This window comes from Muntiacus reevesi, chromosome 1, assembly GCF_963930625.1.
Source record: "Muntiacus reevesi chromosome 1, mMunRee1.1, whole genome shotgun sequence".
In the NCBI taxonomy this organism is placed as follows: Eukaryota; Metazoa; Chordata; class Mammalia; order Artiodactyla; family Cervidae; genus Muntiacus; species Muntiacus reevesi.
This window is the reverse complement of record NC_089249.1, coordinates 283,422,001-283,434,910: the sequence shown is the minus strand read 5'-3', so window position 1 is coordinate 283,434,910 and position 12,910 is coordinate 283,422,001. Positions and strand designations below refer to the sequence as shown.

At 42.0% G+C, this 12,910-nt stretch overlaps 2 protein-coding genes and 1 pseudogene across 2 annotated transcripts in view; all 3 read left to right on the top strand.

Annotated features, from left to right (window-relative positions):
• The first annotated feature begins 2,948 nt into the window (after window positions 1–2,948).
• LOC136156524 (U1 spliceosomal RNA) lies at window positions 2,949–3,100 on the top strand (annotated as a pseudogene).
• A 2,309-nt stretch (window positions 3,101–5,409) lies between these two features.
• On the top strand, window positions 5,410–6,670 carry LOC136158706 (WAS/WASL-interacting protein family member 3-like). The gene is made up of 3 exons (XM_065920524.1): window positions 5,410–5,658; window positions 5,877–6,349; window positions 6,445–6,670. The coding sequence occupies exons 1-3, from the start codon at window positions 5,410–5,412 to the stop codon at window positions 6,668–6,670; spliced, it is 948 nt and encodes a 315-aa protein (XP_065776596.1).
• PJA2 (praja ring finger ubiquitin ligase 2) overlaps window positions 5,515–12,910 on the top strand; it is a 70,052-nt gene continuing 62,656 nt past the window's right edge. Inside the window, exon 1 of the mRNA XM_065923560.1 lies at window positions 5,515–5,658. The gene's annotated coding sequence lies outside the window, so the exon portion shown is untranslated. The remainder of the gene's footprint in view (window positions 5,659–12,910) is intronic.

Below are 12,910 nucleotides of genomic sequence, written 5' to 3'. Positions count from 1 at the left end.
CTCACAGAATTTCATGGCCCTCAATATTTTAGCTGTTTCCCAAGGGGGAATTTGGCATGCTGCTGTCCACGGGGTCGCAAACAGTCAGACATAACTGAGTGACTGAAGTGAACTGAGTGGGGAATTTGTGCTGTAGCATATACTGAATGCTATATCTTTACACCTAGTGAGTCTTCAAATGTAACTGATCTTATAACCCAAGTGAAGTGTCACATTTCTGCTCTGAACAATTCTCTTCCCAGTTTAGAGGAAGCACTAGGAAAATGCTTTGGTCTAGGAGGCTCTTGGCTTAAGTTTTTGCTAATGATGTTGTTGATCCTACAGGCAATTTTAGTTACACTTTGTGGAACTTATAAGGTAATAGCTTCTTTTATTCTATGTGTCACTTGCTTATACTAAGATAGTATATTTATATTTATATTTTCAATCAAATGAAAATATAGATTATGCCAATAGTTCTCTATAAAATAATAGGCATACACAATGCACATGTGAGAAAAATTGGTTTAAGTCTTATTTGACAACCTAGAATTGACTGTCAGTCCTTGCCAAACATTCTGCTAGTATTACCCAACATAAACAGCGAACTAACCTATTAGGACTTGGTATCAAGGGATATGACAGACCCAGGGCAGGAAAGCAACTACCCTAGAAAATATTTGCTCACTTACTGCTTTCTACCAAATGATTAATGATCAAAAGGGGGAAATTGTGAAATAAAATTCATATTTTATGACAAGACAAGAAAGATTTAAATATAAAAAATTTTTTCTTTACCGTTCGGTTTCCTCTCTCCCCTCTACAGCACATTACACATTGACCAAACCTCCCCCATCAGCAGAAATACCTGCTCAACCATAAACAGCAACATTTTTCTGGCATCGGTAAGACAGCTCCTTGAAAGATAACATTGCTTCTAGACTTGTAAGGGACCATGATGATGCTTAGATAATTGGATTAAGTAAACTGTCAATAGTACGTCTCCCAGAGTTTGTTGAGTATCTGGTGTATGTGTTTGGGTCACGGTTCAACACCAGGTCAGGGAGTTGACAGTTTCCCCTTAGTCTGCATTTCTTACTTATGCAAAGCCTCAAGATCAGCCTTTGTTGTTGTTCAGTCGCTCAGTCATGTCCGACTCCTTGCGACCCCGTGGACTGCAGCATAGCATGCTTCCCTGTCCTTCACCATCTCCTGGAGCTTGCACAAACTCATGTTCATTGGGTCGGTGATGCCATCCGACCATCTCATTCTCTGTCGTCCCCTTCTCCTCCTGTCTTCAGCCTTTCCCAGCATCAGGGTCTTTTCCAAGGAGTCAGCTCCTCACCTCAGGTGACCAAAGCATTGGAACTTCGGCTTCAGCATCAGTCCTTCCAATGAGTATTCAGGGTTGATTTCCTTTAGGATTGACTGGTTTGATCTCCCTGCAGTTCCAAGGACTCTCAAGAGTGAATGTTTAGGGCCTTGTGAAGTCTCTGCCAAGTTTATGCACTGTTTAGCACAATCCTCAGCATGTGTGTTGGTTTCTGGATTCTTATTAATGTGTTGGAGCTTACGAAGCTCCTACAGACATTCTCTAGCGTTTCCTTTGAAGCTTTCTGTTTAACCAATTTTGCTGCTCCAAACTGCTGCCTCTGCCTAAGGTGTGCAGAGTTAATCAATCGCCTCTCAGTGTTTGCTTGCTTGTTTTTTGACAAACGCTTCTGGGGAAAAAGTTTTCCCAGGCTTGCAAGGGAGATTTTCTGGGGAACCAGCAGATAGTTCAAATGATGACTCTTCCCTTGGAAATAGGCTCTGAAGGCATCCCAGCCTCATTCTGCCTTGTCTGGCATTTGCCACGATTCTTCTTTTCACCATGGTTGTCAGCTATTATTTTTCAGCGTGATAGTGGAACTGGAGTTGAGATTGGATTAGAGTAAGCTGTTTTCTTGAAGAAATGCTTCCTGGGTTGCTGCAAGCCCTTGGTTGATTTCCAGAGTTCTGAAAAAGCTGACTCTGACAATGTTGCCAGCTTTCTCATCGCTTTTATGGAGAAAATAATTTTCAGAGGTGCTTGCATCTCCATTTTTGTGATGTCACTCTAAGGATATAATTCGAACTCAGGCTCTCTCCCTCGTTGACCAATCCTCTACCTATTACATCTGTGGTTCTCAAACTTTACATGCATCAGAATCACTGCAAAGGCTTGCTAAAATACAGATTGCTGGACTTCACACCTAGAGTTTCCAATTCAGGTCTGAAGTTGGACCTACCTGAGAATTTGCTTATTAGAGACACCAATGCTGATTCTGTTGGTATGGGGATCATACCTCAATAACTACTGCATTACATCCTGTAGAAATGAAAAGTGGTGCCTTCATTTCATTGCCATAGGGAGTGCTTCCCCCCTCTGCAATCAACAAGAATACATAAAAATCATATGTATATGATTTCTACATATCTGAACTGTGGTGTTCGAGAAGACTCTTGAGAGTTCCTTGGACGGCAAGGAGATCCAACCATCCATCCTAAAGGAAATCAGTCCCGAATATTCACTGGAAGGACTGATGCTGAAGCTGAAACTCCAATACTTTGGTCACCTGATGCAAAGAACTGACTCATTGGAAAAGACCCTGATGCTGGGAAAGATTGAAGGCAGGAGGAGAAGGGGATGACAGGGAATGAGATGGTTTGATGGCATCCCTGACTGGATGGACATGAATTTGAGTAAACTCCGGGAGTTGGTGATGGACAGGGAGGCCTGGCATGCTGCAGTCCATGGGGTCACGAAGAGTCACACACAACTAGGCGACTGAACTGAACTGATATACCTATATTTATCTATCTATCTATCTATCTATATATATATATATATATAAAATACACTACCTAAGTGTTTAGTACTTACTACATGCTAGGTATTGAAATGGGGAAGGGGACATGGCACAACCTTTGAAAAAGTGACATAGCCCATATTTACCTGACAGGGGAGATACAATGATCACGAAGGTAGTTTTTCCAAAGTGAGGCTCATCCATTGCACTCCAGATGTGCTGGCCCCTGCAATTTCCCTAAACGTGGGAAACTCGACTGCATAATTTGTGGTAGTGGGGAACTTTCCCCCCAGGGGAAAAAGAGAAAAAGAATAACGTAGCCCAAGGACACAACATTAACAGATTATAATCAAATGGGTCCAAGATGTCAGATAAGTCAATTTTGCCCAGACCTTAATCCTCAATGTATGCTCATTGTAACACATCAACAAGCTAAATGACAAAGCCAGAGGCAGCATGACAGCTCCACAGGAGCTAGCATATAGTGAGAGTGTAGCCTTTTGATTCTAGAATACGTGGAGTGTTTCTCAAAGAGTAACAGAGATCAATTCTGATGCCTTGGGACATGCATGCAGGATTAAAAAAAAAGACTCACATAGTGAGAGTGTGATTCCTATTTTGGTTCTATTTTTCTCTCCTTTGATTATATCATGATAAAAATTGCCATTTCCCTGCTTGCTTTTAAAATATGTCTCTAGTGCTTGGTAACCTTCCATTTTTTACAGGCAATAGGCTTTAGGCTTAGAGACGTTAGTAGAAAAAAATGCTCTTTATTTCCCAGAATTTAAAAACTTTGCTTTATGTTCACTTCTCCTTCAGCCGCTTTCAACTTGGGAGAGGTGATACAGGCTTTCAATTTAATTTATGAAGTCTTCCTCTTAAAGAAACTGAAGGAAAAACACATTTAAAGAAAATAAATACTACTGTGAATGTATACACAGATACTATATGAAAGATTAAAATTCGGAAAACCCTGCACCAACAAACAGGTTAGTGTATCCAATTGAATCAGTATACAACATCCTAAAAGGAGACAAGGGAAATGTGACTAAAGTATCAGTTCTCCTTCAAAGAGGAAGAGACTTGGACGGAGAAAGAGCAACACGTGTGAAGCAGAGAAATATCAAGCAGGAAATGGTTTCTTGGTAAGAAATGTACTACATCAGTGGGCTGAGAGTTTTGTTCCACAAACTGCCAAGCCAATTCTCATAGTCCAACTTTTATACTACAGTTGGGATAATTTTGTTTTCATCAACAGCAAAAAAACTAGTCTGGGTTCACTGGCAGGAGATTTTGCAGTTGCCAGGGACAGAACAAAAAGTGTGACTCTTAACTCTTGGCGCAGGTGATAAGATAAAAGTATCCTTGGCACTGGGCATGTGTGTGGTGGGGGTGAAGAGGCTTGCAGTAAGATGGGAGGAGAGCTGGACTGTAATCACAGAAGCAGACAGGTTCGGCATGAAAAGAGGACACGTGCAGGATGAAGAAACAATTCAGCATCACGGACACGACTGACTAAACTGTTACCCATGTTTGAATTAATTAAGGTGTCCAAGGACTACAGCTGTTGTATATATTTTGGTTGCAAGTGATGGGAGCTGATACCAGCTTGACAACCCATCAGCCCCAAGGTGCAAACTGGAAGCCTCTGGTCAGGCCGTGGCTATACAGAGGAAACACAAGCACCTCCATATGACCCGCCCCTACCCCAAGAGAATCAGAAATGAGGGGACAGAGGACTGCCTGCGGGGTGGGAGGGGAGAAGGTGGGCAGGGAGGGAGGGCTGCCCTTCCTCCTCCTGCTGTCTTCTCTCGGTCTACCCATGACCCCGGGAGACCTTAATCTTGTTAGGTCTACACTCAAATTAGGATTGATTTTGGAAACTGTGGTGTTGGAGAAGACTCTTGAGAGTCCCTTGGACGGCAAGGAGATCCAACCAGTCCATCTTAAAGGACATTAGTCCTGAATATTCATTGGAAGGACTGATGCTGAAGCTGAAACTCCAGTACTTTGGCCACCTGATGCGAACAACCGACTCATTGGAAAAGACCCTGATGCTGGGACAGATTGAAGGCGGGAGGCGAAGGGGACGAGAGAGGATGAGATGGTTGGATGGCATCACCGAGTAGCAAGCTCAGGGGGTTGGTGATGGACAGGGAGGCCTGGCGTGCTGCAGTTCATGGGGTCGCAAAGAGTCGGACACGACTGAGCGACTGGACTGACTGAGGACTGATTTTGACACCTCCGTCTCGCGTGCTGCGCCTTCATTTCTGAAAGCCTAACTGCGCCAGTCCTTCTCCAGTTCTCCGCACGGCCTCCCTTCCCCTGAGACCCCGCCCTCGCCTCCCAGCTCAACCCCTTGAAGGCCTTGCGGTCCCGGCCCCGCACGGCGCCCCGCCCCCTCAGACGTCGCAGTGCTGCAGGGAAAGGGGGCGGGGCCGGGCGGGGGTGGGGTTTGTCCTTCCGCTCTAGGGCCAATCGGCGAGGCTCCCCCTTGCCGAGACAGGGGAGCGGGGCGCACAGACAGGACGAGTGTTTTCCCCTTCTCCGCCACGTCCCAACGACTGACGCGCGCCCACTCCTCAGGTTCCGATTGGGCATGCGGCTCACCCCCCGCAGCGGCCTCTTAAGCCTGTTGGTGGAGTCCGCTTTGGGGGCGGGGCTTGCTCGCCCCCCGCCCTCGCCCGCGCCGCGGCGCAAGGGGCGGGGCGCGCCGCCGCCGCCCGTGTTTCCGCCGCCGCCGCCTGCTGCGCGTTGGGCGGGGGAGGAGTCGGAGGCGGAGAAGAAGGCGGTGGCGGCGGGTGGAGGACCGGGTGCCGTCCTCGCTCCGGAGCCGCTTCTCAGCTCGGTGAGGGGATTGCTTTCCTTTTCTTTAAATGAGGCTGGTCCCGGTGTCGGGTCACGGTGTCGGCGAGGGTGACGGCGGGGAAGCTGCCGCCTCCGCCGCTGGCGTCTCTCCGTCCCGGCCTTCGAGCGGGGCCCGTCCGCGGCCCGCCGCGCCGGCCATGGTGGGTGGGGTCGCTGACTGGGAGAGGCAGTCTTCGCCGCCTGGGCCCGCTCCTCCAGCGCCGGCCGCGGGGCCTCCGCAGGCCGCTCCTCCTCGCCGCCCTTGGCGGCTGGGCCCGCGAGCGCTGCCTTTCTCCGTCAGCGCGGCTGTGTGAGGAGACCGTCTCCCCCGGCGCGCTCACCGCGCCCCGTCACCCCGTGTGGAGACCCCCGCGCACCCCGCTCAGTCACCCCGTGTGGAGACCCCCCGCGCACCCGGCTCAGTCACCCTGTGTGGAGACCCCCGCGCACCCCACTCGGTCACCCCGTGTGGAGACCCCCGCTCACCCCCATTCAGTCACCGGGTGTGGAGCTCCCCCGCTCACCCACCCCGTGTGGAGACCCCTGTCACCCCCGCTCACCCCACTCAGTCATCCCGTGTGGAGACCCCCGCTCACACCGCTTGTGAATACCCTCCCCCGGTCACCCTGTGTGGAGACCCCGCGCACCCCCGGTCAGTCACCCCGTGTGGAGACCCCGCGCACCCCGGTCAGGCACCCGGTTAGAGCCGATCCGTCGGACGCCGCGAGCCTGCGGCAGCTCCGCGCCCCCGAAAGCCGCCCGTGGCTGTCGCCCCCCTGCCCCGCAGCCGTTCCCGAGACTTGGGCGCGCAGATCCCCGCCAAGGCCGCGGCCATCACGCGCCCGAATAGCAGCCCCGCGCCCCCCGGCGCCCCCGTCTGCGCGGCGGGTCAGGGCAGACCCCGACCCCGGCCCGGCTCGGCGGTGACGGCTCGTCAGTGGCTCTGCGTGCGACCAGGCGCTGAGCGCCGCTCGGACCGAGCCGAACAGGAGAGGGGCAGCCTTCCTCACTGAGAGGAAGAGCTGTTGAGAAGACTTCTCTCTCCAGGCTTTTTTTCCCCCTCTCTCTTTTTTTTTTTTTTTTTGACAGACGCATAGGCACTGCGTTGAGTCGGCTGCTTCCGGGAAAGTTGTTTTTTTTAAAGACCTAATATATTCTTATTTTTTATCATGACCTGTTTGGTAAGTTAAATGTCTTTACATTGGCAGCCCCTTTTGGTGAAGACTATAGATCATTTGCCGAGTATGTAAATAAACACGAAGATAAACATTTAAGAGATTTTTAACGAACATTTGGACTTTTTTCCCCCCATGTCTTCTGGAATTTATTATTTTTATATGAAATAATTTTGATTTTTAAAATTCAGTTACAAACATGCAAACTAGATGTAAAATTTCAGCAATACAGAAAATGAACCATTAACTACAATGTGAACATTCCTTTTTATCCCCCGGTCTCGTTCCAGTGCCTAGCGTTAACAGTACTGTACGTCTTCCTAATGTACACTTTTAAACAGATATGCATACATGTAAAGTTGGGAGAGTTTGGTGGTAATATACTAAATACGTTGATATATCACTTGGTTTTTTTGCCAAGTTATGTATCTTGGCCATCTTCCCTTGTAAATTATAAGTCCCCTTGGTACTTTTTAAAAGCTAAATGATACTTAAATAATTTCAATAGGCTGTAATTTACTTAACCGTTCGTTTCCTTACTGAAAGACATTTAAGTTAGTTTCTTTTTCTTACCACAAATGCTTTATTTGAAGCCAAGTTTTACAGTTACTTGTTTTTTAATAATATCCTTTAAATTTTTTTTAATTTTAAAATTTCAAACAGCATGGAAAGGCTGTAAGGTAAAAAGTGCACCTCCCAGTTCCCCTTCTAGTTCTACGTTCATGATAAGAGTCAGCTGTTCAGTGAACTTCCTGTTTATGTGATTATTTCTGGAGCATGGATTCCTAGAAATTGAATTGCTAGGTTAAAAACAGTATGCATTAAAATTTTGATAACAGTTTCTCCCTACTTATTACTCTTTTCGAAGTTAATCTTATGCATTCTACAAATGAACTTTAGACTCAACTTGCAAGTTAGATAAAAGATCCTTTAGGTGTTTTGAGTGAGATCATACAGAAATTTTAGATTAATATGGAGCAAATTGACCTTTGTGGTACTGAATCTTTCCCCTCTGATAGATATGTATGTATAGCATGCCTCTTAATTCACATTTTGCTTAAGGAAAGTTTTATAGTTTTATTCCTTAAAACTCTATGTATGGTATTCCGTCTTGGTAGCTCTCGTGGATAGAAACTTTCAGTAACATTTGTCTCCCCCCCCCCCCCCCCAAGTTATACCAAATCTTTTGAATTTTTTTCTGGTTATCATGTATCTAACCACTTTACTGAGTTGATTATCTGAACATATTCACAGTTTTGTGGCTTTTAAATTTTATAATTTGTGTTTTCCTCATTACATTAGGACTTACCTGGTGGCTCAGCTGGTAAAGAATCTGCCTGCAATGCAGGAGAACTGGGTTCATTCCAAGGGTTCGGACAATATCCTGGAGAAGGGACTGGCAACCCACTCCAGTATCCTTGCCTGGAGAATCCCCAAGGACAGGGGAACCTCATGGGCTGCAGTCCTTGGGGTCACAGAGAGTGACTGGACTGAACAACTAACACTTTCACTTTTTTTAATCATTACTTTGGCTAGTATATATTTTTACATAATGTTAAATAATAGCAGTGATAGTTCACAACTTGGTGGTGTTTTAGACCTTAAGGGGATTGTTTCTGATGTTTTAGCATCAATTATGATGTTTACTAGAAGGCAGTGGCAACCCATTCCAATCCTCTTGCCTGGAAAATCCCATGGACGGAGGAGCCTGGTAGGCTGCAGTCCATGGGATCGCTAAGAGTCGGACACGACTGAGCGACTTCACTTTCACTTTTCACTTTCATGCATTGGAGAAGGAAATGGCAACCCACTCCAGTGTTCTTGCCTGGAGAATCCCAAGGACAGGGAGCCTGGTGGGCTGCCGTCTATGGGGTCGCACAGAGTCGGACACCACTGAAGCGACTTAGCAGCAGCAGCAGCATGATGTTTACTGAAGCATTCTGATAAATGGAGAGTATAATAGGTTAAAATATTTTCTTGTATTCTTAACTTTTCAAGTGATTTTATTGTTTTTAATTTCTGGTGACATTTTAAAAAATCATAAATGGGTATTGAATTTTGTTCATGTTTTTGATACCTTTTGAGTATTTGTATAGGGGCATCACCAGTATTCCCTGGTTAATATTTTCCCAAAAGAGCTGTTTTTTACAGAATCAATTTTATTGAGGATAATTTACTTACAATAAAATACATAGATTTAAAATGTATGGCTCGGTGTGTTTTGACAGATGTATACAGTCATGTCACCACTGCCACAATTAAGAGTAGAATATTTTCATTACTATAGTCAAGATACTGAATATTTCTCTCATCCCCCAAAGTTCCCTTCTGCCCTTTTTCAGTAAGTCACTTTTTTACCCTCGGCTCTAGGAAACAGTTTGTTCTCTTTTTCTCACTCTAGATGGGTTTCATTTGTTCTAGAATTTTATATAAATAAATTATGTAATGTGTGTTTTTCTGTGTCCATGTTTTCTTCTTTCACTATGTTGTTTTTGAGGATAATCCATGTGTTTGTATGTTTAGCTGGTTCATGGCTTTTGTTGCTGAGTAATAGTTTATGGTGTATTGATTTACCACAATAATTGACCATTTCACCTATGTATGGATATTTGGACTGTCTCCAGTTTGGGATTCTTATTAATAAAACTCTACAAACATTCATTCATGAATGTGTGAACATATATTTTCATTTCTCTTGGTTAAATACTTACAAATGGATTTGTTGGGTTGGATTGTAAATGAATGTGTAATTATAAGAACCTGTCAAACTGTTTCCCGTTTTACAGTTCCAGTTGCTCTATGTTCTCATCAAACGTGGTTAATTTTAGCCCTTCTAGTGGGTATGTAGTAGTATGACACTGTATTTTAAATTCGTATTTATCTGATGTCTAATGATGCTGAGAATTTATCATTTATTTTGGATCATTTGTCTTCCTTTATAAAGTATGTGTTCAGATCTTTTGCCATTTTTAAACATTGAGTTGCTTGTCTGTTGAGTTAGAGGAATTCTTTATACAGTTTTCTGTAGAAGTCCTTTGACTTTGACCCGCACAGATGCATACACACTCAATGCAGTCTGAAGCTTACCTTTTCATTGTCCCAGACGAGCTTTTAATTTTGATTAAATTCACTTCATCAATTTTTCCTTTTATAATTTGTGTTTCTGTGTTCTGAGTTTGCTCAGTACAAAGTCAGGCATATTTCCTCTTACATTTCTTCTGCAAATGTTATTGTTTTTATGTCAAGGGGTATCAGTCTGTTTTGAGTTATTTTTGTATATGATGTGAAATAAGGATCAAGTTTATTTTCCTGGTTCTAGCACGACTGAAGCGATTTAGCAGCAGCAGCAGCAACAGCACCACTTAGTCAAAAGTCAGTTTGACCATGTATGTGAGTGTGTTTCTGGACTATCCCCTTGATCTCTGTTATCTTTCATTTCGCCAGTGCCACTTTGTCATTCATGATTATCGTTGCTTTATAATAAGTTTTAAAATCAGATAATGTAAGTTCTTCAACTTTATTTTCCAAAATCCTTCTGGATATTCTAGTTACCTTTGCTTTTTCATAAAAATTTTTAGAAGTAACTTGTTGGTTTCTACAAAAAATACAGAGGGGATATTAATTTAGATTACACTGAGTACATTGATCAATATTAAGAATTGACATCTTAATATTGAATAATCATGTAAGCACATGAAATATCTCTATTTGGTTTTAATCAAAGGTCTTCATTTTCCTTCATTAATATTTTATAGTTGCAAGATACATAAGTTGTTGCTCTTGTCAGATTTATATCCAGGTGTTTCATCACTTCTGATAATATTGTAAATGATAATTTTCCAAAGTTTCCATGTCCAGTTGTTCACTGACAGTATGTAGAAATACAGTTGATTTTGTATTCTGACCTTGACCTCGCAACCTTGCTAAACTCACCTGTTCTAATAACCTTTTTTTCCTTTGTTAATTCTTTTGGATTTTCTCATGTAGAAAGTCAACATCAATTGTGAATATAGAGCATTTTTGTTTGTTTTCAATTTGTATGTAACCACCTCCCTTGTACCTTTTTTTTCCGTTATTGCACTGACTAGGACCTCCAGTATGATGTTGAATAGGAGTGGTAAGAACAGATGTCTTATTCATAATCCTAGGGAAAAAAATCTTTCAGTCTTTCATTAGTAAGTCTGCTAGGACTTTTGATCAAGTTTTATTATATACTACATATTATTATAGTTAAGTAAAATAATCCTTTAATCAAGTTAAGTATGTCCCCGTTCTGTTTTTAGATTAGAATTTTTTAATCATGATTGGACATTGAGTGTGCTCAAATGTTTTAACTGTTAACTTATTGAGATGATCTTATGATTTATCTTTCTTGGTGTGTTAATAAGATGAATTACATTGATTTATTTTCAAATGTTGAGTCAGCCTTGCATTATCTAGATATGCCTCACTTGGTTATGATGTATTATCATTTTCATAAGTTAGAAGATTAGATTTGCTAATATTTTGTTGAGTGTTTTTTGTATCTGTGTCCATGAAAGATACCTTTTTGTGTAATATTTTTGTATCAGGATAATGCTGGTCTCACAGACTAAAGTGTTTCTTCCTCTGTATTTCCTGAAAAATTTTGGATAGGATTACTATTTCATAAATGTTTATCAGAGTTTGCAAGGTAACTTATCTGGGCCTAGGTTCCTTTGTTGAAAACGGATGGATTTAATTACTTTAATAGGCATAGGATGGTAAGGATAACCTAATTTTGTCTTAAAAACTTTCAGGTTTTGACTATGTGAGTCACCTAATATATGAGTTTTAGTAGTTTGTGAATTTCAGAGAATTTGTCTCTTTATTAATTGCCATGAAGTTGTTTCTTATTGTCCCTTTAATCGCTATGGCATCCATAGTGATGTTTTTTCTTTCATTAGATGTTGTCAATGTGACCTCTCTTTTGTCTTTATTAGTTCATTTCCAGGTTTATCAATTGTGTTAACTTTTCCAAAGATCCAGCTTTTTATTTTATTATTTTTAAAAAAGTTTTTTTGAGTTATACTGATTTTAACTCTTTACTGTTTCTTCTTATGTGCTTTGGATTTAAATCCACTCAGTTTTTTCAGGGGTAAGCTTAAAAGGCTGTTGATTTGAGACCTTTCTTCTTTTCCTTCAAGAACTACATAAGATGGTCTCACAAATTTTAATGTTGATATTGTCTGAGTTCTTTTGTGACTTTCACATTGACCCATGGATTATTTAGATGTATATTGTTTAATTCCCAATTATTTGGTGATTTTTGCCTCTCTTTCTATAACTGATTTCTATGCTTAATTTTATTATAGATGGAAAGCATACTTTGTATAATTTTGTTTGACTTCTTTGAAGTTTTATGAATCAGAATATGGTCAGTCTTGGTAAATGTCTGTGCAGTTCAAAATAATGTATGTCATGCTGCTTTCAGGATATTCTATAAAGTCTGCATTCCATTTTAAATAGTAAATTAATCATTTGTATTAAATATTCTGTAATTGTTAGGTCAAGTTGACTTGTGATGCTTGTTAGGGTTTCTGTTTCCTTACTGAGGTTTTGTCTACTTGTTTTGTTGGTCATTGCAAAAAGAGTTGAAGTCTCCAAGTGTAACTGTGGGCTTGTCTATTTCTGCTTCATCTTCCAACTATTTTTACTTCATGTATTTTGAATCTCTGTTGTTAGATACATACTTGTTTAGGAGTGTTATGTCTTCTAGGTGAATTGACCCCTTTATCATGATGTAGTATCCTTCTTTACCTCTGGTAATATTTCTTCTGCAGACTACTTTTCTGATATTGATAGTGCTATTCCATCTTTCTTTTGATTAGTTATTGCATGATTAAAAAACTTTTAAAGGCATTTATTTAAAAAGACACTTTGAAGACACGCATAATATAAAGATAAAAAGACTGAGTAAGTATTGTTTGCAAGTACTCACCAAAAGAAAACCTATATGCCTGTATGAATTGTAATATTGTTCAAAATAGACATAAAGGAAGAAATATTGCAAGAAATAAACAGGAAAATATCATAATAAGTAGGTCAATTCATCAAGAC